The 25,424-nt window shown below is 39.8% G+C and overlaps 1 protein-coding gene across 1 annotated transcript in view; it reads right to left on the reverse strand.

Moving 5' to 3' along the window:
• The window catches only part of sorl1 (sortilin-related receptor, L(DLR class) A repeats containing), a 91,317-nt gene that overhangs the window by 13,408 nt on the left and 52,485 nt on the right, over window positions 1-25,424 (reverse strand). The window contains exons 11-40 of the mRNA XM_083886153.1: window positions 24,883-24,956; window positions 23,643-23,731; window positions 23,008-23,186; window positions 22,047-22,233; window positions 20,599-20,727; window positions 19,616-19,701; window positions 18,915-19,087; window positions 18,673-18,804; window positions 17,418-17,509; window positions 16,309-16,555; window positions 16,063-16,201; window positions 15,799-15,972; window positions 15,535-15,648; window positions 15,303-15,425; window positions 13,372-13,491; window positions 13,152-13,277; window positions 11,565-11,672; window positions 11,159-11,290; window positions 9,070-9,201; window positions 8,760-8,894; window positions 6,382-6,534; window positions 6,015-6,185; window positions 5,058-5,186; window positions 4,226-4,352; window positions 3,888-4,057; window positions 2,977-3,089; window positions 2,741-2,845; window positions 1,568-1,634; window positions 280-362; window positions 101-191 (exon numbers count right to left, since the gene is read on the reverse strand). Coding sequence (XP_083742279.1) covers window positions 101-191; window positions 280-362; window positions 1,568-1,634; window positions 2,741-2,845; window positions 2,977-3,089; window positions 3,888-4,057; window positions 4,226-4,352; window positions 5,058-5,186; window positions 6,015-6,185; window positions 6,382-6,534; window positions 8,760-8,894; window positions 9,070-9,201; window positions 11,159-11,290; window positions 11,565-11,672; window positions 13,152-13,277; window positions 13,372-13,491; window positions 15,303-15,425; window positions 15,535-15,648; window positions 15,799-15,972; window positions 16,063-16,201; window positions 16,309-16,555; window positions 17,418-17,509; window positions 18,673-18,804; window positions 18,915-19,087; window positions 19,616-19,701; window positions 20,599-20,727; window positions 22,047-22,233; window positions 23,008-23,186; window positions 23,643-23,731; window positions 24,883-24,956 — 3,900 coding nt within the window. The remainder of the gene's footprint in view (window positions 1-100; window positions 192-279; window positions 363-1,567; window positions 1,635-2,740; window positions 2,846-2,976; window positions 3,090-3,887; window positions 4,058-4,225; window positions 4,353-5,057; window positions 5,187-6,014; window positions 6,186-6,381; window positions 6,535-8,759; window positions 8,895-9,069; window positions 9,202-11,158; window positions 11,291-11,564; window positions 11,673-13,151; window positions 13,278-13,371; window positions 13,492-15,302; window positions 15,426-15,534; window positions 15,649-15,798; window positions 15,973-16,062; window positions 16,202-16,308; window positions 16,556-17,417; window positions 17,510-18,672; window positions 18,805-18,914; window positions 19,088-19,615; window positions 19,702-20,598; window positions 20,728-22,046; window positions 22,234-23,007; window positions 23,187-23,642; window positions 23,732-24,882; window positions 24,957-25,424) is intronic.

Consider the following 25,424-nt stretch of genomic DNA (forward strand, 5'->3'; position numbering starts at 1 on the left):
AAATAATGAGCAATGGCAAGTTCAGAATAATAAAACAAATGAGTAACTTGAATTCACAGAGCACAAATATCTTGACAGACACAATGTCGATAAACAGTACCTTTGAGGATCCCCTCTCTTACTGTGTAGTTCTTGCTCTCTTTGACGTGTTTGTCAAACTGCCATGAGAGAATCACGATGTACTGTTTCACCTTAAACAGACACAGGAGACGCATCAGTCACGGTCAGACACACAGAGACGGAACAGTCTCATCAGGTGTTATAAAGAGAGACTCTTACATCGTACTGCGAGTTGAGGCTGAATGAAAGACTCATGGAGTCGGTGGTGATGCTGTCGGCGATGACAGAGGGAGGAGGCAGCGCTGCAGCAGAGAGACAGCAGCAATTTAACAAGTGTGTTCTAGTGACTAACCGACATTCTAAAATTAAACTGATATGATTCTCAGAATGATGATGTTTTTTAAAAGGAAGTTTCTCCTCACAATTAAGGACATTTATTATTATTAAGCCGATTGAGACGTCTTTTCTGAATTTTTTCTGTCAAACAATCAAATTTGAAAATGTTTGTTGCTGCCTCTGAGGAGCTCCAACTATTCCATAGTAATGTTAAAGTGATGTTTTCTAAGAGAAGGATGGACTCATGGCCACATACACACATTATATTATTATTATTATTATTATACTCTGGTTATTGGCTTGAGCATTGAATATGTTCTGTGGTTTCAGCTTCATAATGTGAATACTTTCTTGTTTCTTGCACTTATATCACAAATTAAACGTGATAGTTAGATTGTGGACAAAACAAGGCATTTTAGCATGTTGTCAATTTTGAGTTTGATAAACACCAACTGTAATTTTCCTCATTATCTGATGACTATTTACCAATTTATTAATAATAGTCAGATTACTTACAGCCCTAGAAAGGAAGGAAGGAAAGAAGGAAGGAATGAAGGAGGGAAGGAAAGAAGGAAGGAAGGGAGGAAGGGGTCTTGTGACTACAACCCCAGGATATCAGTCCCCTTGAAAGGAACACATTTCATTTTATGAAACATCATACAAACAATCAAAGTCGAGTCTATGTCAATGAATGACTGAGAGTGTGACTTCTTTTCATTTTCACGCAGCGATGATAATGATAATGACATGATTGTGGTGCAGTACTGATGGATTTACTGTACTATTAAACACCAACTCCAGTGTGGGGATTTATAATGAACACACTTCTGCGACAGAGAGCCTGATTTTAATAAGGTTTTCCTTTAGTGGGAATTCATTCACTTCAGTGGCTTCATCTGAACATTTTTTATGTGAAAACATGTGGTCGGCGGTTTAACCAAAGGAGCCGCCAGTGGTTTTCAAGTGGTCTGGTGAGGCTATTTCTGAGGACTGGAACAAATTAATTCTGAAAACGGAAACATGTGTGCTTAATGAAGGACACCGTTTTGCAAACAGTGGTGCAGTGTCGAGCACAGCACACCTGCACAAGGCCTACAATACCTGCTGAACACCAGCAGATGGCAGTGCAGGACTGATTGTGTTTGTCTCACTGTGGAGACACTCATCTTACCTTTCTTAGGAGTGATGGATTTAATCTCTGTCCAGTTTCCCATGCCTCGACTGGTCACTGCTGCCACCTGTCAATCATCATGTCAGTGTCATCCACACTGATACCAAACTACATGATAATATTATGACTGTAATGACGCCAGAAATCATTTATCATAGTGATGGGGTAAGAAGAACTGTATGTATTTGTGTTATTATACCTCCCTTTACACCGATGTGGTGTGTTTCACTTTTGTCAAGTATTAATTTCATATATATACTTCTTATTTGTTCCAAAAATTTAAGGCACAACTCAAACAAATTAAATTTCTCAAAGCACTCGACAATATTAGGTTACCTTTCCGTTTCTTGTGACACAATTTATCATTTTCTTTCAACTGCATGAAGACAAATTATGTTCCCAACCTGCTGTATGAGTTATCATAAAATATTCTGCTGTTTTTAAAATCACTTTTTTTCATAACTAGAATGCACATTAATCAGATAAGCCACTGTGATTTGCGAATAGGATTTTTGCCTGAAATGCTCATCTCTGTTAATTATACTAACTTCCTGACCTTGTGAATTTTAAGCGGGTTGTGCGTACAAGCACAATGTACGAAGAATGCAAGAAAAAGAATACAAAAATGTTCCTATAATTATAGACCTTGTGACATTGGGATATTTAGGCAGCGTGAGGACATTTTTGATTCAGTTATATTTTCAAAGCAAGGATATTTTGGGAAAGAGAGAACATTTAATTTATAAAAGAAGATTCTGGTAAAGTTAAGACATGAGTAATGTGAGGACATTTTTGCAGTGTGAGTACATTTTATTAGTAGGGTAAAGACTGTTAAAGCTATTACAATTTATTAAAGTGAAGGGTTTTGGTTATGTTTAGAGTTGCATAAATTCCCATTAATTCTCTCAATTCCCTTGAAAAGTTTCTAATTTGGAATATTTCAAAATATTCTGAAGTTCGAAATGTCCCAACTCTTTGCAACCCTAGTTATGCTTAAATATTTGGAATACATTTTGTTTTTTGGTCAGGTGAATGTATTTTTTCAGGTTACATTGATATTTTGTGAGGGTGGTGGGCCTTAGGCATTAAATAGTGATGGTTAAGTTTAAGTTAAGGGGTTTAACAAAGCATCCCCAAGATAAAACATTTTGTGTGTATATATGAAAGACTCACCCTGAACCTGTACAGTGTGTCCGGCTGCAGCTCCTTCACCTCAGTACTGGTTGTTGTGCATCTCTGTGATGTCCATTCAAGACCGCCACGCTCATTGTATTCAACCTGATGTGAAAGAGTTAACATTCGCAGTGATTTAGTCTGAGAGTGTAGACTGTACCAGCGGAAAACGAACAAAAAACCCACTACCACCTCTACACAGACTCAGAATGGACACATGGAGAAGAAATTCTTACAATGTATTCCCTTATGAGGCCGTGTCCTTTATCAGGAGGACTCCAGGAGACCTGCACTGTCCCATCCTCACCATTGTCACATGACAGCTGCAGGTTCTGAGGAGGGTCAGGCACTAAAGCACACACATGCACATATATTCATTATACATTATGTATATTTATAAGATGCACACAGTGGTTAACAAATATAAACAGTGCATTTATGATACTGCCACAATTGTGGATAGTGCCTGTCTTATTATGTCTGACTGAATGTCTTTTATTAATCATAGTACATAGTCTTAAGTTGTTTTTTAATATCTATATTTCACTTTATATTTTTATATGTTTTTTTATATCAAACCCTGTAAAGCACTTTGTAACCTTGTTTTGAAAAGTGCTATTCAAATAAAGTATATTACTATAGAATGTTCTCAGAACAAACGCCTGGAGTCATAAGGAGTGTGGAAGAGCAAATAAAACTATCACAGTTACTGAAGTGATACTGTAACAGCGAATTCTTACAAGGAAGCTACAGTGAAAACTCTGGGATTATGTTCCTTTGACATAAATCCAGTGAACTCTACTAAAAATATCTGCTGTCTGCGACAAACCAGCCCTCTCCCTCTGTAAATGTCACCTGCAGACAGTGACTCAGCAGTAGCAGGGGGAGGAGGACGACAAGAGAAAAGACTGATACTCACTCATGTCTGTTCTGATATATTATTTATTGAACGGAAATGTTAGATTTGTTTCCAGTGAGAAAGCATGAAAATAGTTGTCATTTCAAATGCTGCCCAACTCACAACAATAAAGCCATTAATAAAGGCATACATTCTGATTTTACTGCAACTTTCATTGGCAAATTATTACAGTTAATGAACCTTTACGACAGTGGACACGCCTAAATAAATTGTTGGTGTGATACTCACCTCCCTCTGGTGTCCTGACTGTGATCACCTCGTTAGTCTTGTGCAGTTTGCTGAGACACTGAGTGAGCACCTTCACGTGATATGTGGTGTCGGGCTTCAGCACGTTCAGTTTGTAGCTGGTCTTGTTGCTGTGAGTGTCCATGATGGTCCACTGCTGCACGCCCACCACTCTGAAGACAAAAACACCAGAGGAAAAATGAGACATGAAGACATCAGGGGGACACAAGGTACACAGCAGCTTGTTGTTTATCTTTCGCATGTCGTATTGTCATTATCTCATGCGCAATGTTTTCCTAACAGTGTGCAGTTCTGGTAACTGTTGACAGAGAGGACTTCACCTGTAGTAGATGAGGAAGTAACAGGAATCCAGGGGAAGGTTCTTGGGACGAGACCAGGTCAGAGTGATGGCACCTTCAACGTCTGGTGTCCACTGGAGGTTCTGGACTTTATACACGAGGGTGTCCACTGTTGAGGGGGATGGGACAGGAGCGACAGAGAGGAAGGTGATTTTTTCTGCTACAGGTTCATTTTGGAGATCAAAAGTGCAAGTGCACACTACTAACCAGTAGGTGGCAGCATTGCACTATTATTGAACTAAAGAATGTGGTGAGCTTGTCCAGCTGGTGCTTCATCTCATCCCCGAACACAATTTAAATTATGTAGCCCATCAAAATATAATCACAACACCTGAAAGCCAGTCATTATGATCCCCCATCACGTATGATTATTCTAGTGTAACACCATAAACAGACAGAATGACCTGTCTGTGCTCAGAGTTTGGAAAAAAGACTATAACCCAATATCTGTGCTTCAAATTTTTTTTTTTTTTTTTTTTAAATGGCTCACTTTATCTGTACTTAGTTACGTGAATTAAATACCAGGGCTTTGTTTCAATACTTAGTTAATAGTTAATGTACCAATAAGTCTATTATCAGACTGAGTATAAGTATGTGTACTTGTATTACAGTACTGATATGATAACTTAATAATGTCATTACAGTGCAAAACAAGTATTGAGAGTTTAATTACAAATCTGAGCCTCTCACAACTGACATGCTGCACTATCATTGTCTATCAGGGGGCCATGGTCCACACTGATCTGACTCACTCAGGAGCTTATGTTCAAGTTCAAAAAAACATGGTCACAGTGGGAGTGTCGTGTGGACCTACAGGTGCAGTTGTCCTCGTCGCTGTGGTCGGTGCAGTCCAAGAAGCCATCACACCTCTCACTGTCCAGCACGCAGGCTTCACCATCAGAACAGCGGAACCCGTCGGCACAAAGCAGAGGGCCACGTGTGGCTGAACAGCCATGGAGGTTGGAAAACACAGGCAGGGGAGGCATGGAGGAGACAACAACAACAGTTTTATATAGTTGTTGTGAGTAATGTGCATCTGAGATATTTACACTAAACTGTTTTGAGTTGTGGAACAGAGTGATCCAACTCATCTAAATCACAAGAAGAGACAAATGTAATGTGATTGAACTTATATCACACAAACAAATAGTCTTTAGTGAACACAGACATTTGACCTTCACAGTGCTGGAGGTAAAGTAAATTAAACCTTAGACAGACCTGTTTTTGAAGAAAACAGGCGGCTCCTAGTAGAGACAAAGATCTGACCTTAACAACATTTAGGGGGATTCTGTCTGAGCTCAGTCCATGATGTCTCTGTCTGGGTTAATGTCACAGCTTTTTAACTCTTAACTCTGGAGTTAAGAATCACCCAACTTATTCTGATCTCCAGCTGCAGACTCTCTACACTGTACTTCACCAGTCCCTGAAAGACGTCTATATGTTGTTTTGCATCTCATGCAAAGGCAGATTTAAGCATTTGAGAACTGGTTTGCAAACTCTTCACTCCAAACACAGTAAACTACTGAACTATAACTCTTAATTTATGATGCAGTGTGTAATTTATTGCTTTAATATGAGTTTTTGTGGACAAAAAAGCTGAAAGCTGATCTTAAGTTATTCACATGGGATTTTAGGATAAAGGATAGACTGACATTCATTGTGAATGTGAGCTCGATTTATGGCTGGGTGAAGGCATATGAATCAAAATATGATTTTCCATTTCATTCTCTCGCATATGTGTGTCTGTGGTGGAATCACAGGGGAGACTCACGACACTGTGCTTCATCAGAGCCGTCCTCGCAGTGAAGCTGCCCGTCGCAGCGCTGCCAGTCAGGGATGCAGCGAGGGGGTCGACGACACAAGAACTGACCACGGTTGCAACGTCCAGGGGCAGGAGGAGCCAGTGTGGGCACTGGGGCCAAAGTCACGGTTCCATTCCCCACTGTGACAGAAATACAAAACACATACAGTAAGTGTGTTTACTTTAAACATTTTAATATTCCTGCTTGTTTATTCTTTGTAGGGTTAAGGTTTGTGGGAGTGGGAGGAAGATGCTGGTGCTCATTATGCAAAATAAAAGCTATGAATATTACGTGGGTGCCCAAGTTGTTGGATCCTTATTAGCAGAGAGGTTTTACCTGTGGGACATCCAAGCTCATCGCTGCCATCAGGACAGTCAGTGTAGCCGTCACACACCCAGGTATCGATGATACAGGCTCCAGAGCCACAGTGGAAGCGGTTGGGAGCACAGGTGGAAGGACCAGGGGCCACAGTGTGAGGAGTAACACCACCTGGAGGCAGGAGATTCAAGTTAAATGAGCAGTCAGAGAGAGAGTGATAGAGAAGCTGTTTCCACTACACCTGAAAACATATACTCACTCATGTGGACTGAGCAGACAAATGCCATTCTTAAGTTCAATCTTTTTTTATTAAGTTTTCATTAGACCAATGATGAGAGACTGAAAAAATAGGGCCTAAAAATAAATACACTACCGTTCAAAAATTTTGGGACACTTAGATATGTCCTTATCTTTGAAGGAAAAGCACTTCTTTTTCAATGAATATAACATTAAATGTATCAGAAATACACTCTTAACATTGTTAATGTGGTAAAGGACTATTCTAGCAGCAAGCATCTGTTTTTTATGGAATATGTACATAGGTGTATAGAGGCCCATTTCCAGCAACCATCTCTTGTTGTGTTTGCTAATCGTGTTAAGCCTTGTTCTTACTCGCCGTAGTGTGCTGGGCGCGTGCCAACAATGACGTCATATCCTGAATTTTTGTAACTTTGTCGGCTGAGGCGAGCACCAACTCTTCATTTTCAATGGAAGGCTGGCCGAGCAGGTCCGCTTGTGCACGCATTTGTATGACTGTTCTGTCCGAGAGCACGGAGACAGTCACATGACCTTATATTCATGGAAGGAGATTTTAACCACGTTACAAAAAGATGATGGCTTTTGCTGTAGGACGTGAACAAAAAAAAAAGGGATCGCTTTGTGAAGGGCAAAAGATGACCTCATAGAAAGAGTGGTGACCCAGGGGGAAATCCCTCCAGGTGATTCTGGTGGATTATGGGATGTTTGTCGCAATACGTGAAACAGAGATAGACGGACAGTAATTTTGAGACCATTGTAAGCGATATGCAGAAAGTTGTTGTTTACTGCTGTTGCTAGGCAGCGGACGTTTATCCGGCAGCACAAGTTGAATATTTTGGTCGTACGCCCTCTGTCGTTGCAGCGAATACTGCAACGAACAACGTGGTGAGTATGAACCATGGATGTATAATATGAACTGCATAGAGCAACACCCCCTCTGCCTTGAAGACAATTTTTACATGGTGGCCACTGTGGGTACTGCAACAAAAAATCCCATGGGGCCCAAAAAGCGATTTTCCCATTGACCACAATAGTAAAAGAGACACCTGTAAAAGTGTCCACAGGACACCTCAAGACATGGACACGGGCTTTTATAGATCTTTATATTCTACATGGAGTTTCATATTTGAAAAACATTCCTAAAGGCTATAAAAAGGCCAGACAAATCTTATTTCCCAGAGTGACGTCACAGCTGTGTACGAGCACAGCCAAGCGAGGCCAAGGCTTTAGAAGGCTATTGGGCGATTAGAAAACCCTTGAAAACCCTTGTGCAATTATGTTAGCGCAGCTGAAAACAGTTTTGCTGGTTCTTTGATGAAAGCAAAGTTTGAAGTGCAAAATGATTATTTTGAATAAAAATCATTATTTCTAATCTTGTCAATGTCTTGACTATATTTTCTATTCAATTTTGGAACTCTGTTGATGAATAAACGTGTGAGTTTAAAAAAAAATTGTATATGTGACCCCAAACTTTTGAATGGTAGAGTATGAAAAACTGATGAGAACCAAACAGGGAATGAATGCAGATAACTGTGGCATCATTTTAAACCCTCTCACACTAAGGTTTTGCTGTGCATGCATTCACACACATTGATACAATGCATCTATATGCAGCATTTCTTCTTTCGCACATCATTTACACACTGTCAGCACAGCTGCCAGGAGCAGTTTGAGGCTCAGGGTCTTGCATAAGGAAACTTCAGCACACAGACTGAAGGAGCCAGAGATCAAACCATTTAGGTTAGTGGGCAACCCATACTACCTCGTAATAGCATGCTAGTAATAATACACATCACAAATGCCAACTATCAGAGACATGAAAGGGAAATGATTTGTATTTAAATACTAATTTTGGCCACAAGAGCCTGACAAGAATCACCAATTGGTTAAGAACATCCAACATCTGAAGGCAATCCCAGCTGACATGAAACTGGTCAACCTCTGCTTGTAATATTAAAGAAAGTGGTAAAAGAAGCCTTATATCCACATTGTTAATCTGACCTGCTGAATGAGTTCCTCACTGGGTTGTGCCCTAAACCTCATTTCATGGAAATCCTTTCAATAGTATTTCAATGATCTCACTGACTGACTGAATGACGGTGGATGTATAAAAGCAGCTTTATCACAGATGACCGTACCTGTACACTGGGCCTCGTCAGACCAGTCCCCACAGTCGTTCTCTCCGTCACACTTCCACCACGTGGGAATACAGCGACCGTTTTTACACTCGTACTGGAAATACCTGGAGCAGCCGGGAACCTCAGTGGGAGCAGCTGCAACACACACATCCACACAGGAAAAGTGACCACCACACACTGCTGCTTCAACTAAACTACAGTCATTAATTGTACAGACAAATCAGCACAACACAATAATGGTATTTACTCATTAGTACAGCTTTTGTTCTGTGTGTAATCAGAATATTAGTATAAAGTCTTCTAGCCTCACCACAGTTGGCCTCATCCGAGTAATCCCCACAGTCGTCCATGCCGTCACACTTCCACTCCAGGCTCACGCACACTCCGTTGGCACATTGGAAGGTGTAGGCGTCACACACTTTTCCAAATTCAGATGGTGTGGCTGACGGGAAACACACAAGCACATAAGATCACTTAAAAGGTGAACACCATAATATGAGGACAATTGGATCTCATACATAAATGTTTGAATAGAAGAAAGGGTAGCATAAATGGGAATTTTAGGTCTAAATAATTATATATTCATTGTTTTTTCCTGTGCTTAACACAAACAGGTTAGAAACCGCAGGATCTCTGATTAAAGATCTGACCTAATTTAGGACAGAGGCGCTGCAACAGGAGAGAGTCTGAGCTGAGAGGGGGGCCCTCAAGAACAACTGAGTAAATGAGTGCACGGCAACAACAATTTTGGTGAGAATCCCTTTTAATTTAAGTTGATTGGCTTTGTATAAGAGATGCAATGTTTAGAAATCCCTTTCAAGGCCCACTGCCACTAGTGTGTTTGGGCTCGGATTAAGGATCCAATGTCACCTTAACCTCGGACTCACAGTCTGTTTCTATTGTAGAGAAATGAATGACATCAGAGAAACATGATCACATGATCTGCATATACAAAAATGTGCCGGTATTGAGGTGCATTGACGTGTGTGACCAGTCCAGCTCAGTGTAAACACATGTTCTTTTCTTGTTAACTGTGTCAGTGCTGCAACATGCGCTGTGAGTGACTGAGGCCCTGCTCAAGTCTGGACTATGAGGATTACACCGGGTTCACACTGGCTGTGACTTCATTTTCTGATTTATCTCAATTTTTGTTCATTTAGACCTTAGAGAGTGGGAGAGAGAAAGAGAATCTGCACAGGTGCTAACATACTTTTAAAAACAGGTGTCCCACACCTTGGTTGACATTGAATTCAAGGATCTTTCAAGGACTTTCCAGGACCAATTCCCTCAAATTAAAGGATTGAATGTGCTGACACAGTTTAAGATGGGAAGGTAACTTTTTAAGAGCAGATTCTACCATGGCGTCCACTTTCATTGATTTGCAGCATGCTCTGCATCTGGACAAGTGATTGTCCTTGGGATCTTGGTCAAAGTCAATGTTTGTAATTTTCTTTGGTGAGACAGAGATCTTGGCATTTGCCTTTACCAGACATCACGTCATTTGCTCTCTCTTGCTTAACGTAACTCTCTAATTGTTCTGCAAATCCACAAACTTTCAAGGATTTCAAGGACCCGTGGGAACCCTGTAAAAGTATAATATTTATGTTCTTCATATATTCAGATTCAGCCTAGACACTAAAACTACAATAAGAGGTGTCAGTTTAATAACAATGTCAGTATCAGTTTCAACAGATATCTACTCTGTTCTCTATTTTTGCTGGGAACCGCATGAAAAATGGGCGAGACAACTCTTACGTGCAGTGTGTAGGCACCGAAATGCGACATCCAGTGTGAATAGGGCCTCAGGAGAAAACTTTTCGGTGGGTGGGCGGTGACATCAGACTTAATCCACTCCCAGAGCTTTCTTAAAGGACAAACCTTGGTCCATTTTCCATCCGTTTCTGTTTCGAATTAATTTTAATATATCTCAGTCACTCATGTAACAGAGAACTGGGTTAATTCCTTAACATAGAGATCACTGCTGTCTTGCTGCATTATTTTACTAGGGTAGCTTTTATCGTTCCCTCCGTACATTGTGAGGTGAAACACATCTCTGTGAGTGCAGTGTGGGAATGTTGCCAAATACTTGAAACACTGCTATATAAAGAAACAGGAGAGAGAGAGAATTGTGTAGAGCTGATCAGCTTAATCAGCATAGTGTGAACTCATTTGGTTTGAATATAATAGACATTGGTTTCTAATTAAAAGCAGTGCACTGCAGCTTTATGTAAGCTGCTAATGAGAGGACAGTGCATCCCATTGCCCCTTTCCCCCAAAATATACTGATCGGGTTTATAGCATCAAAGGAGTTTTCTATGGATCATAAAGTTCAATCACTAGGTGTCAAAGATGAAGGGGGAGGGCTATAGTGCAGGCGTGTGAGTGCTTGTGCTCCTCACCACATCCGGCGTACTCAGCATCCTCATCCGATCCGTCCTCACAGTGTTTGATCCCGTCACAAACCAGAGACTGAAACAGACACTGGGCTCGGTTCTTGCACACAAACTCCATGTAGCGAGTACACAGCGGGTCTGTGGGTGAAATATGACATAATTCACAACTAAACTGTATATTAAATAGTACACATTTACATCTACATCTAATAATTACTGCGCCGGGCGATGTATGTTTTAACAATGTATTAACAGTGCCTGTATGATTCTAAGAAAAGTTTCACAGTTATAAGGACTGGTGTCTTTTTAAAATGATCTTTGACTGTGTGAGCAGAGTTACCTATGAGGAGAATGATTTTTGATGCCTTGCATCTCTTTCTGTAACTGAGCCCAAAAAAAGAATGTCACTCACCACAGTTGTGCTCATCAGCGCCATCCGGACACTCCTTGATGCCATTGCAGTGGACAGTAGCTGGCAGGCAGGTGTCGTTGGAGCAGAGAAAGCCTTTACACTGAGTTCCTTCAAAAAACACACAGTGCAACATTAATAACAAAGAAAAGTTGTTTCCATGGAGCTGATGACTGAACAGTAGTCTCTGTGTTTGTTCAGGTCCATGACTAACATGACTTGAATAAACCTTACACCCAAAATACTGACTTTATAGACAGAGGGATGAACGCTTTGGTCACATGATGAGCACATAAGTTGGAGTGACATAATTGATGAAAACGTTGCTGAATTATGCTGAATGATATAGACGTGATTTATAGGAGTAAGAAAATATTCAGACCTCTGGAGTTATTGAAGTCTCTTTTTTTGGCCAATTATTTTAATTGGAGCACTCACTGTAACTGGTCATTTTACAGGCCTGGTTTTATTAGGACTGTGCCATATTTGCAACTGTTCATTTTCTGAAAGCTTTAAGAACAATTACTTATAAAGTAGAAATACTTTCAAGATGAGTCCAAATGCAATTTGAAGAAAAGGACCTTATGTCATTAAGTATGTGAGCTGCATTTTCATTATTTCAATGGAAATGTGTTCATTTCTTATTATTGAGGTTAAAAATAGTAAGAATACAAATCATTCTTTCAACATCTAAGAGTACAAATGGCTATGAGTTAGGATTATGAGTTGTGGACATAGGAGGTACAGTATAACTCATAAGACATTGTTTCGTGACTTTAACAAAGTTGAAAAACTTTTAAAATATGGGCAAAGAAAAAACGAAAATATAACATATTAACTGCCCTGAGTTCAGGGTTATTTCTCAGGCCAGTTAAATTTGTTGAGTTAGCAGCAAACATCTAACAAAGCTATGACCCATATGCAGACCCATCGACTATGACAGCCTCTCTGTATAAATGATTTAAAGACTGCATAGTGGCAGACTCAGCGAAATAATGATGTAAGTTAACTGGATATAAATGTAATATAAATTGATGCCTGTATCTCATTATTAACACAAATGCAGGTACTGTGGAGAATATAAAGCATTACATATACAACACAGGTGCATCCAGCCCTGCAGAGGTGATATTAGTGCCATACACTGATTATCTTTTTATTTAATAGGATAAGATCGCACACTTTTGGCCATCTATCCATCCTTAAATCAGGGTAAAATACAGGGTGAAATGATGTCTCTCTCTTTGCTGTAATTGTTTGTTGTAATTAATTGTATTGTGTGATCAGCTGTAATGTGTCGATGTGTATTATTTGATTAGATATTATCTCATGCTTTGCCAGACATTGCAAATGGAGCTGCTCAACTCAAGAAAAACATCAGAACTAAACTAAACGTGTGGAGTTCCACAGAACTCTATTCTTTGCCCAGTCTTTTTCTCTCAAAGGCAGCCTTAAAGGCATAAAGGCTGTAAGAGTTCTAGAAATACATCCTGACTGATTTTTATGATTATACAAAACATTTCTATGTAAATACCGAATGACAACTTTGACCGTACGGCTTGTGCGAACTTGTGTGTGTTTCTGACTCACCACAATATCTAGGGTCTTCGTCAGAATCATCCTGACAGTCGTCATCACCGTCGCACATCCAGCGCTGTGGTATACAGTGACCTGTGTGACACTGGAAGCTACTGGCCTCACATGTATGGTGGCCCACTGAGGGACAAAGACAGAATGATGAAAAAGGTTGAAGGTGTTGATAAAGACAAAGGCAAATATACAGGACTTGTGCTACAGCGTGAACATTCACCTGTGCAGTTGGCCTCATCTGACCAGTCTCTGCAGTCATTGTCTCCATCACACCTCCATGCCTCGCGGATGCAAACTCCCCGTGCACATGTGAACTCCCCTGGGCCACACTGGTGAGATTCTGAGAAAAGTAACAGTCATACAGTTAGGATAGAGTTCACTTTATTGATCCACATAAGGAAACTGGTTAGACATTGGTAAAAAATCTAATCATTCTGGATTGGGAGAAAAAGTGAACTTTGTAATACAAAAGTTCAAGTTGGAACAATTACTCGATTAAGCGATTATTAATCGATTACTAAATTAATCGTCAACTATTTTGATAATCGATTAATCGGGTTTGAAGTTTTTTCATGATTAAAACAAGATTTCTGATTGTTTTTGCTTCTTAAATGTGAATATTTTCTTAATTTCTTTCCTCCAAATAAAGAATTCATTAGTGAATCATTTTGTTTTGTGTACAGACATATGAGAACTTCATCATTTCGAGGTTTGACAAACACCGATCAACATTTTTTAACGTTTTCTGATATTTTATGGGACAAACCATTACTTGATTAATCATGAAAAAATACAGACAGATTAATCTATTATGAAAATGATTGTTAGTTGCAGCTCTACACTACATACAATGAGCACAAACCAGTGGAAATCTGGAAATATATGGAGTTCCACAGGACTCTAAACTTGGCACATTTTTTTTCCCTTTAAAATTAAGTTTTTACACCAGAACTGTATAATTAGTCTATTGATATGTTTTTTGCACATAGTTGTGACACTATTTACACAATTATTCAGTATAATTCATTATGAACGGATACAATCAGACTTTTAACCCTGTATAAATTAGCACTGGGTCTTAAATCTAATATCATCAAGATCTATGATGAATTACTGTATCTGACAGTGAGTGTACATTACAACAGTTCTTTGACTTTAGAACATTCAGAAATCCCTGCAGGGAAAGCAGATGTCAAAATGTCAATAAGCAAAAACATTCTGAATGCTGTCAAAGGAAAACACCATAACACTCAAGGTTTCATAGGTGAACCCTTGAATATCAGTACACTACTGTTCAAAAGTTTAGGGTCACCTATACAATGTTTTTGTGTTTTTCATTAAAAGTCAAATTTTTATTCACCAAAAGAGTTGCAAAATGAATAGAAAATATAGAAATAATTATTTTTTATTCAAAATAATAATTTTGCCCTTCAAACTTTGCTTTTGTCAAAGAACCAGCAAAACAGTTTTAATTTCATCATTGCACAAAGGTTTTCTAAGGTTTTCTAATCATCCAATAGCCTTCTAACATGATTAGCAAACACAATGTACCATTAGAACACTGGAAATAGGCCTCTATACACCTATGCACATATTCCATTAAAAACCAGACGTTTGCAGCTAGAATAGTCGTGATTTTCCTTCAAAAATAAGGACATTTCTAAGTGACCCCAAACTTTTTGAACGGTAGTGTATGATTTTACTTTCCCAGCTTCTTCATCAAAAAAAAAAATCAGTTATAAACATTTTGTTCATGTAAAAACCGAGGTTGTTTTCAAGATGACAGTCTTTCATACATTCATTCATATTGAGCCACTTATCCTTTAAAGCTCATTGGGGAGCAATCTGACACTGTGTGTGACGCAGGGTTCACCATGGAAAGGTCACCAGCCTCTCATAGTGGGATCATACAGAGATGATCTATTCACTCTCATAATAACACCGACAGTCAATTTAGAGTCTACAGTTAACCTCAATTCAATCTGCATTGTGGGAGAAAGCCTGAGTACCCAGATAAAATTAATAAACCAGCACAGGGAAAACATCTTAACATATGGTCAAACACCATTTCTAACTGCATTATTAGTCCATATCAATGTCAATAGTCTGAAGCAAACATGCATTTATTTAACTACAGTCACTGTGTCTTACCACAGTGCTCTTCATCGCTGTTGTCCCCACAGTCATCTTCATGGTCACATTTGAAGGCCAGAGGGATGCAGGAACCTGAGGCCAAGCAACGAAACTGATTGGATGGGTCGCATGTCGTGGTGGCTGAAAGTGGACAGGACACAAAGAAATTCAGGTTGTTTGTTTTTACCGAACAGAAACAGCAGTTTGACCAGTGTGCACTGTGAGAGGAGTGAAGCTGCTGAATACGTACGACACTCCTGCTCGTCACTCATGTCTCCACAGTCATTGTCGCTGTCACACTTCCAGATGCTGCTGATGCAGCGGCCATTGGAGCAGCGGTACTGATTGGGCAGACAGCTGTGCTCTGAATGGGGGGGGGGGGGGGGGACAGATGCAACATGACTAATTCATCAGCTCGTCAGGCTCTGACATGAAGGCCTTATTACCATTAGAGATTAGATCATACATCATCTCACAGCACATTATGATCCTGCAGTACATGCTTTTGTCTCACCAGTTTTGACACAGGTGTTATTTTGCAGCTGGTAAGCAGTGGGACACTGGCACTGCAGCTCGCCATTGGGCATGGTTACAGTTGGCGCACCATCTGGGCAGACACAGGTGTGTCGGTGTCCAGGCTGAGGCAGACAGAGGAGGCTGCAGGGCTGGTCAGCACAGGCGTTATGACCTGGTGGAAATACAGTATTCACAAAAACATTCCTGAATAGAATTCCTGACAAAAAATGTCCACTTTTGGATTCCTTAGTCTGTTCCTTACCTCGATTCTTCCCCTTATAAAAGATCTTCAGATCCATGACTCCTGTTAATCTACCAACAATCAACTCATTGTTCTGGGAACCGACTTTTGGAGCTTTGAAGATTCCCATTCTGGACCAGTCATCCCAGTACAGGTCATTCTAAAAAAAATTCATTCAGAAAAAGCAAATGGTAATCAAACATTTCTCTGAAATCTGAACCAGAATCAGCTTTTTTTCATGTATATGTTTGGTTTATACTAGCTCACCTTGAAGACAGCAATGGCATACGGGTGGGGCAACCCCTCCATGAGGACGCTCCTCTGGCCCCCGGTGAAGTCAGCTCTCTCAATGCGGTCACTGTAAGCTTCAGTCCAATAGAGCCAGTGGTCATCAGCTGTGATCCCGTTGGGCCAGCGGACGCCTTCTGACACAATGCAAGACACGTTGGTTCCATCCATGTAACTCCGGTAAATTCCGGCCGCTCTGTCTCCCCAGTCAGTCCAGAACATCAGACTGTGGGGAAAAAAAATTACAAAATGAATTAAAGTGGAATTGATTCAACTTTATCCTTAACATGGACACTTAAACTTGGCTAGTTCAGGTTTCTGAAGTGTGGTTGTATGAAGTACTGAAACACTGTCAGCAACTTACATACAGATGACTGCGATGTGTAATAAAATGTAAGCCATATTATGTGAACATCTTAAGAATATGTTTGCCACTTCATCTCAACTTTGGGTCTACCAATCATTGCAGTCAGTAGAGTCTCAGCTACCGAGCAACCACGGGTTGCCAGTTACGTCAGAAAACGAAACCAAAAAGACCTCAGTATTCCATTCTTCTCTCAGGTGTGGATTCTGTTAGGTGAGCTTTTTGTTAAGTGGCTAAAATTAGATTTTCCAGCTGTCCACACTGGCAGCCATGTTCTCTTTGAGTGTGTCAAAGAGAACTCTGCCCTGTGGGTTGTAGGCACAGGGGATACAAGCAGTGCCATCAGTTGTATGAATGCCGACGATGTATCATTATTTCTTACAACTACACCTCAAAAAAGCCCTGAACTATCACTTTGAGCTGTAAGAAGAAAAATCCCATGTAGCAATTTTTGAAGAGCCTTGCAAATTATTAGATTTATTAAGACTAATATCAATTTGATACTTATTTAAAGAGTGTACAATGTTGTATGCCTGAGGAAGAAATAAAGATGAACAAAGAAACCTTATTTGCCCCAATAAGAGACACCAGGCAGGAGAGGAAAGGGAGACGGTGCAATGAGGCTGAATTTAATAAATTTGCTGAACAAACAAGTAAAGACTGAAACATGAACACCACAGTGTGATAACTGTTGATAGCTTAGAGCTTGTCTAATTTTGTTTACCTTTCTCCAGGAAGCAGAACCAGAGCCCGAGGATGTTCCAGGATTGACGAGTTGAGCAGAGTGTGGCGTAAGTCTCCATCAGGGTTGGAAACCTTTAAACACAGCAGTGAATCATTTGCACAGCAGTGAATCATGTTTATCATGTTCAGTGTCACACAGCTCCATTAACATTTGGACAGCTGGACAAAATCATCTAAATCCAAGATGTTATTTGGTTTTGCTTTGGTTATCAGGTTGTGGTGTGAAAAATCTAGTACCAGTCAAGAGGAATCTCACATATACAGTACTGTGCAAAAGCCCAAGCTCAATCTCTTTATTTGAACGTAGCCATAATATATGGGAAACATGTATGCAGTTTTAAAACAGAGGAAAAAAATACAACTTTAACTACAGGTTAAAGTTAGATCATACAATACAGGTTAAAGTATTTAGTGTGGCCTACCCTTACACTTGAATAATAGCACGCACTGGCTCTTTTAATCCTCGAGTGCAACCCTAATTGTTGTCACTACATCAGGTTTATTCAATCCATGTTTGTACAATTTTCTAATCTAAAATACCTAATTTCAGTCAAAGCAGATTTAGGCACGACTCTCCTTTGCACAGATTTGATAGTATTCACAACAGTTCTGATATTTATCAGTCCAGGGTTAGCTTGGGTTGATGAGTCTAGATTTTCCAGTTCTTCAACACTGGATTAAAATGTGCAGTTGTTGTCAGGGAAACAAGTCTTTAAAGCCAAGGTTGCTAAACATAGGTGTGGACTGGATCGGGATCAGGGGGTTTGGAATTTAACAAACACAAATTATTATTTTTTTTTAGGTACATATAACTGGTCTGAAGAATCGTAATCATGCGACTGCAACAACTAAAGGACACTCAACCAATTTACTTGCAAATTTGACCAATCATTGTAGTTTCTCTGTGTTTCATCATTCACAGCAGAGCCACACATGTAAACATCACTAACCTCCTTATCTAAATCTCACTTCCATGCTTGAGGTTGTGAACATGCACAGATGACAAAAAATCCTTAATGTTCCACACAAAGGTGCAGGTAACTGGGGATTATTTTAGCCTGCCAGCAGTGTGTAAAGCAGGATTATTTAATGATCACGTCTCAGATGTGGCAATATCAATCTTCAGATCCGATATCAATCACAGCCTGTGGTGACTAGATTAGTTTCTCCTGTAACCTTCACCCTTCCTGCATTTTAACAATGCCAATCATACCTAGACAAAAACACTCCTATACCTCAATCTTCCGCGCTCCGGCATCAACCCAGTACAGGAGTCGGCTGACGGGATCAAAGGTCAGGGCCTCCACATTCTGCAGGTCTTTCCTCACTACGACCTCCTGACCTGTACTGCCATTCAGACAGAGACGCTGCAGGAGACAGAGAGAGAGACATATCCCTGCTTCACGTAGTGTTTGTACACAGCCTCCATCAACACTCAAGTTCAAAGCAAACCCACTAAGAGGAGGCAGTCACTGACCTGTATGGTGTCCAGTGAGATGTCAGCCCAGTACAGGCAGTTCTTGTCATAATCAAAGTCTAGAGCCACAGCCTCCCTGAGGCCGACCAGTGGCAGGGCCTGGTCTGTGCCTGTGGCCAGGTCGTACCGGTGGATGGAGTTCCTCACCGCATACAGGATGAACTCATTACTCTCTGCAACATCACAAGAGACACAAGTGAGGAGAAGAGACACTTATACGTTAACATATAACAAGCTTAAAGCTGCAGTGCGTAACACTTACTGATTTTTGACGATGTTGATTTTATTATTATTATTATTATTATTATTATTATTATTATTATTATTATTATTATTATTATTGTTATTGTTATTATTATTATTCTATCCAGCAGCATTGCAGGAGTGGTTAGGGTAAAAAGCATTTATCCTTCACTGCTCCCCATGCACTTTTTGATACTGCACCAATTATTCACTTCACTGTGTACCGCGTATGTGACTTCAATGATAATACGTACTACTACTACAACAATTTCCAACGTCAACCACACGCGGTGCAATCAAAGTAAAGCAATGGATGCATAATGCAATTCCGCGACGCATGACATCACCTCATTCAAAGTGAATGAGCAGCATCTCAGTTAAAGCCTGTGTGCATGTGAATGCACTGGAGTGAAGTGCTTTGGTGTAAGATCAATGAATCTAATAAAGTGCAGTTTTACCTCCGACAGGGCACGGAAGCATCTCTCCATCCAGCCTGGATTCCACATCTCCTCCACTGCAGCTGTCCCCTGGTACCTTCCTGTAACTGCAGCAGGAACAAACACGTTTTCATCATTTGGGGCTCTCACCAAACATATCGAATCACAACAACATTTAGTCTCACAGTAACGGAACTGAATAGAGAACAAAGGCTAGTTTCCATTTAAGAAAAAAACTAATAAGCAGCATAGAAACAGATGACTAAATTAATGTTCATATTATGTTTCACTAAGCAGGTTTATATTTGTGCTCTTGCATTTGAGGTTAGCCTGAAAACAAGATTCCATGCTTTAAAAGGTTTTGTCTGTCATTCGTTGCTGAAACACTTTTTTAAAATCTCATTTGTTTAAATGTTTACATTTTGATAGCTGTCGCTTCATAATTTTTTTTCATAAATAATAAAAACTATTTATTTCATAATCAACAATTTTCATAAAAAAAAAAAAATAATAAGTTCCCGTGACTTCAGCTTCTTACGTGTGGTTTCTTTGCTCTCCATGACAAGAAACTAAATATTTTTGTTTCTTGGCAAAATAAAACATTAGATATGGAAACAATCAATATTATTTAAACACTGTATGATCTAAACAAAAAGGTAAATAATCGTTATTTGCAGCCGAGCTTGCAAGACTGTAAATAAGACATTTATTTAGACGACATGGAACCGTTGGCTGGCGTACCTGTGTGTCTACACCAGACAGTCACAAAGAGACGAGAACTTCCAGTGCTCTGTCAGCAAAGCTTTTCAGAAAGGACCGACAGTAGAGTGTGGGATGTGTCGGTTGCATTTCCTTTTTGCTATTGCAAGCTTTTCCAAACTTTGACCCAAACTTTAAGCTGAAGCACTTCAACTACTACCTCAGAGTTCCCTCACAACAGTTGGTCGTATAGTAAGTCAAGGCTGCACATTTTTCTACTGTTAAGTCCATTAACTACAGCTCACCCTTTGCTGCGTCGGTACGTAGTACCAACAGGACACGGAACCGGAGGAGCGTAGAGGTCACCTGAGAACTCCGGGTCAGGAACACACACCTGCAGAGACAAGTCCTCGCTCAGCTTGAAGCCGTAGTCACTGGAGGGAGAGAGAGGAGGAGGAGGAAGAATAGAAAAATAAGTTCAATAGTGCCCACTGATTATTCACAACACCTGAGGAACATTTAAAAACTACATTTTATGTTGTTGTGATAATAGGAGCTCCAGTAAAAATGTTGAGTATTGAAATTAAATCATGAGTCCGATTATTGGCCATTTCCGTCAACCACTAATATGAACATAAGTCTCAGCCACACGAACAAATGAGTATTTGAACATCTGTCTTGATCTAAAAAAAACTCTTAAGACAATAATAAAACTCACTTTGTGTCCATGTTTCAAAGTTAAATCACTCTTGTGTTTCTCTTTCTTGAATTCACTGATTTTACAGCAAAATCTTCACACTGAAGATTCCCTGATTTATATGATTGCATTGGCATATTAAAAAGTAAAACAGAGCAGAATTCACAGCAACATAAGCTATTACACACCAAGACATATTATTCATCATTTACCACTCCCTACAGGAGGGTCACGGAGTCACTGGAGCCAATCCCAGCTGACATAGGGGAAAAGACGGGGTCACACCCTGGACAGATCACCTGCCCATCACAGGGGCAGAGTGTGCACTTATCCTCTGCCTGTTTTTTGACTGTGAGAGGAAACTGGAGAACCCAGAGGAATACCATGCACGCATGTGGAGAACATGCACACACCACAGAGAAAAGCCCTTGGTCGTGGGGGGTGCTGTGCTAATCTCAGCTGACATAGGGCAATAGGCAGGGTACAATGGAGAGTTCGCCAGTCCATTGCAGGGTCACGTAGAGACCATTCACCAGAAACCATTCAACCATTCACACCTCCGGTCAATTTAGAGTGACCAATTTACCTAATCCACATAATGCAGGTTTTTGGACTGTGGGAGGAAGCCGGAGAACCCGGGGAAAACCCCCCCACACACGGGGAGAACATGCAAACTCCATGCAGAAAGGCCCTTGTTCCAACCGGGGCTTGAACCAAGGTCTTCTTACTGCAAAGGCAAGAGTGCTAACCACTACACCAACCTTGTGGCCCCAACCAGACATTATATATGAAATATAATATACAGATACATTATGTGTCGTACCAGGTGAATGAAAAGGAACAAACAGTTATAATTTTTGTTGAAGGAAGGCTATTTTGCTCAGATTCATAGATTAACGGCCAGAGGGAAAACTGAGATTATGGCATAAATGTGCAGAAAAGGCCACACATGTTGGATATAATCAAAGGTCGTCTGGCTGAAGACATGGATGTTACAATACATAGCTCTATAGTGAAGTATAGTAGCACAACTGTTTGCATGTGCGATTCACTAACCATTCATAATCCTGGCGTCTGCACGAGCAGTTAGAGACGGTGACGGGTCGGTCAAAGTCTTCTCCGTTAAAACATGTAGCGTGAGGAGCTCGTCTCTTAAACGTTATCTCTCTGCCCAGCAGACACTCGTTACCCCGCTCATCTGACGGAGACCAGTGCTTGTAGTCGGCCTCTGAACACGGCACACCTAGGGTAAGAATAAAGAAAAGCTTCACATATGGAACTTAAGATTTCTGCTAAGCTCCTTTTATGGGCAATTTGCCATTTGTCATTTGTCTTTGTACTGTAGCTCATGTAAGACATTTTAAGTGATATTTGGTAGCAGAAAAGGTTCATAGTGTTTACAAACACCTCAATAAATGTGTATTTATCTCCTTTTTTACCCTATTAGTATAAATTTAACAATAATCTTAACACAGCAACATCTGCTATACACATCCAACATACTATTAGCACCATATTTCATATTTTTATATGGTATACTGTTTTTTATGTGCTATATAATACAGTTGGTAGCTTTAACAATAAGTAGTTTACGAAATTATATTTTTACCAACAAAACTGCACCTATTTCAACAAAATTAGCTCAATTAAAAGTTGATATGTCTCAGAAATGTTTATTTAAGCTACTATTTCAAGGTTCTGCACAGCAAATCTCTGAGTAAACTGGCTGCAAAATATTTATTTTTTTCCAAATGCAAACTGGCCATCATTTAGCTGATAATAATAATAAATAATAATTAACAAGTGAGATAACTGTATTCTGTTTAACTCAGAACACGGTGCTGTAGACAGCATGAGATTTAAGACACAATATAATGTGCTCATTTAATGTCATGGTTTCAAAGGTTAAAGCAATAATAAGTGCTTTGAGTCACAAATCAGATTGTGAATTATCATTGGGTGTCAAATATTTAATGATGAAACTTTTTTTTTGTAACCTTCTCATTTTCAGACCTACCCAGGATGTCGGAGGTGTTGACCTGAAGGATGAGCCAGCTGTGTCTCTGGTTTGCGTAGGAACCGAAGATTGTGAATATGGTGCTCTTCTCGCCGGGTTCCGTCAGCAGCTGGTAAACGTACACCTCTTTGTCAGAGAACTGAAAGTCGGCCCAAGTCTCACCTTCATTGGTGCTGAACCTGATGAGAACATGGCTGACATTTAACTCCACCTTCAGATATACGCAAGAATCTGGGCATTTGTTAGAAGCATTTAAAGTGATTTAACACAAACCTTCTGTGTGTAAACTACTGATCTCTCACACCTGCATTTGAATATCAGCAGCCTGCAGTGCTACTTTTAACATAAAGATACTGTATTACTCTTCTGTTTAATGAAGGTTTGTTTTTGTTTTTTTCTACAACAACAAGCTGCTTACAATCTGCTTATGCTTATTTTATGAGTCCACTGGGGCAGGAGCACTTTAATATTCCTCACTCTCCAGATTCCCTCAAGCTGTTTGGGGATTTCATTTGGAAGGTGTGACAAGCCTCTCTAAGATTGAATTGTTTCACAACAACAAACTGAATGACAGACTTTGCCTCTGAGCTTTTCCTCCTATGTGGAAAGTATCTAAATAGGCTTTTTGGACTTACTTAAGATGTGTAGTGGCGCCTCCTTGTGCGATAGCCATCAGAATTCCACCGTGGTCACCCCATGTGTAGAAATGAGGGCCTGCCAGAGCCTAGATTACAGGACACATGGGCAATTAACTATCAGAACATATTGTGCAGAAAACGGTTTATCTGTGAACAAATTGTATCTCCTAATTTAAATAATCAGCTTATCTGCAAGAGAAAATCTTTTTTCAATTAACTGTTCATTCCAAAGTTCCTGAATGTGATCCAGTCGAAAAAGAGAAAAAAGTTACTTTCCCACTCCCCAGTGTTTCATTATGATAGTGTCATAAGTATGAAGAGTATGAGGCAAACTATAACACTGGTCATAATAATAATAATAATACTCAGAATTAAAATAATAATAATTAAATATATATAATGTTATGAATAAATATTTATAAATTAAAAGAGTCTGTGTGAGTCAGCATGGGACTGTTAATTTCTGTATATTCATGTAAAACTAATTATTTGATTCTATGAATAAATAAGGTAACAAATGATTCAAAGATGCATTAGTTGGTATATTCCCTTAACTAAATGCATGCTAATGCTGTTCTGTTACTACTGAACGAGTGAAGAGAAGACTGATAGTTAACATGTGCACTACGTCATCATTTGAAATTGAAAAAATATCAAATGCTGAGTTTGCTGCTTGTTCTGTTGTCCCACAGTGGATACATTATTCAGCTAATGCAGCATTAAGGCCAATTCATAATTTCCATGTTCGCCAGTCTGCTGTCGTCAGTGCAAAGTAAATGTCCTCATTCAAACATGCCCACGAGGGTCCACACTGGCCCCGAAGTGGACATTGGTACAAGACAACCACATCGACTTACAGTATATAGTATGAAATGCATGTGCAACTCTTAGAAGGCAGGATATATATGGAGAGACTTACAAGACATTGATGTAAAACTGAAATGCATGTCATTGAATTCATAGCAACTGGACTGATATTCAGGATCTGAGGTTCAGTTGCTATGAATTCACTCTGAAACACAAGTTATGTTTCATGAAACATGAATACAGTACTGGCTGTCCAACATCAAAGTTATCAATATGTTAAACTATTATCAAAATAATATATGAATTCTTAAGTATTAAAAGCAGATTATTCCAAAAGAACAAAGGAATTAAGGGGAAAGACGGATCAAATCTCATTCTCTTTATTTGCAGACAGTGTTTTCTAGTAAAGCGTGTCTCATTTTGTACTGACCTCTCTCCACCGGGCTCCCGCACTGCTGGATACATACACATTAGGTTTGCTGGCCAAGTTCTTGCCCACAGATCCTGCAGCCAGAGGACAAAAAGGCATTTTACACACAGACTTTAGCGGGGCTTCCCCCTGATATTACACACTCAATGTGGCCACTGCTGTTGTCGCTTTCGCAAATGGAAAATGTGTAACCAAAGATCTCAAACCATTGCATTCTGGGTTAGGGCTTTTCATGTATTTTGCCATTGCAGACACTGACAAAATACTTTCCTCTGATGAAAAGTGATACTACTGGATTTTTTTTTAACTACCCATAGCCATGATCTCCATGATGCCTCTGCAGTGCTAGTGATAGCCAAAAATTAATAGTCTTTTCTTCTGTCAAATATTTATATTCATTATTCAAAGCACCATCTGTATCAGCTTGACTCGAGATGAGTTTTGTTGGCATATGAAACTCAATCTGGACTCTTTGGCCACAGTCTTTAAAGGTGGTGCTTGGAGAACCCACTGCAAAATAGTGAGACAACGATTCACTGGGT

Source organism: Microchirus variegatus, assembly GCF_963457635.1.
Source record: "Microchirus variegatus genome assembly, chromosome: 3".
NCBI lineage: Eukaryota > Metazoa > Chordata > Actinopteri > Pleuronectiformes > Soleidae > Microchirus > Microchirus variegatus.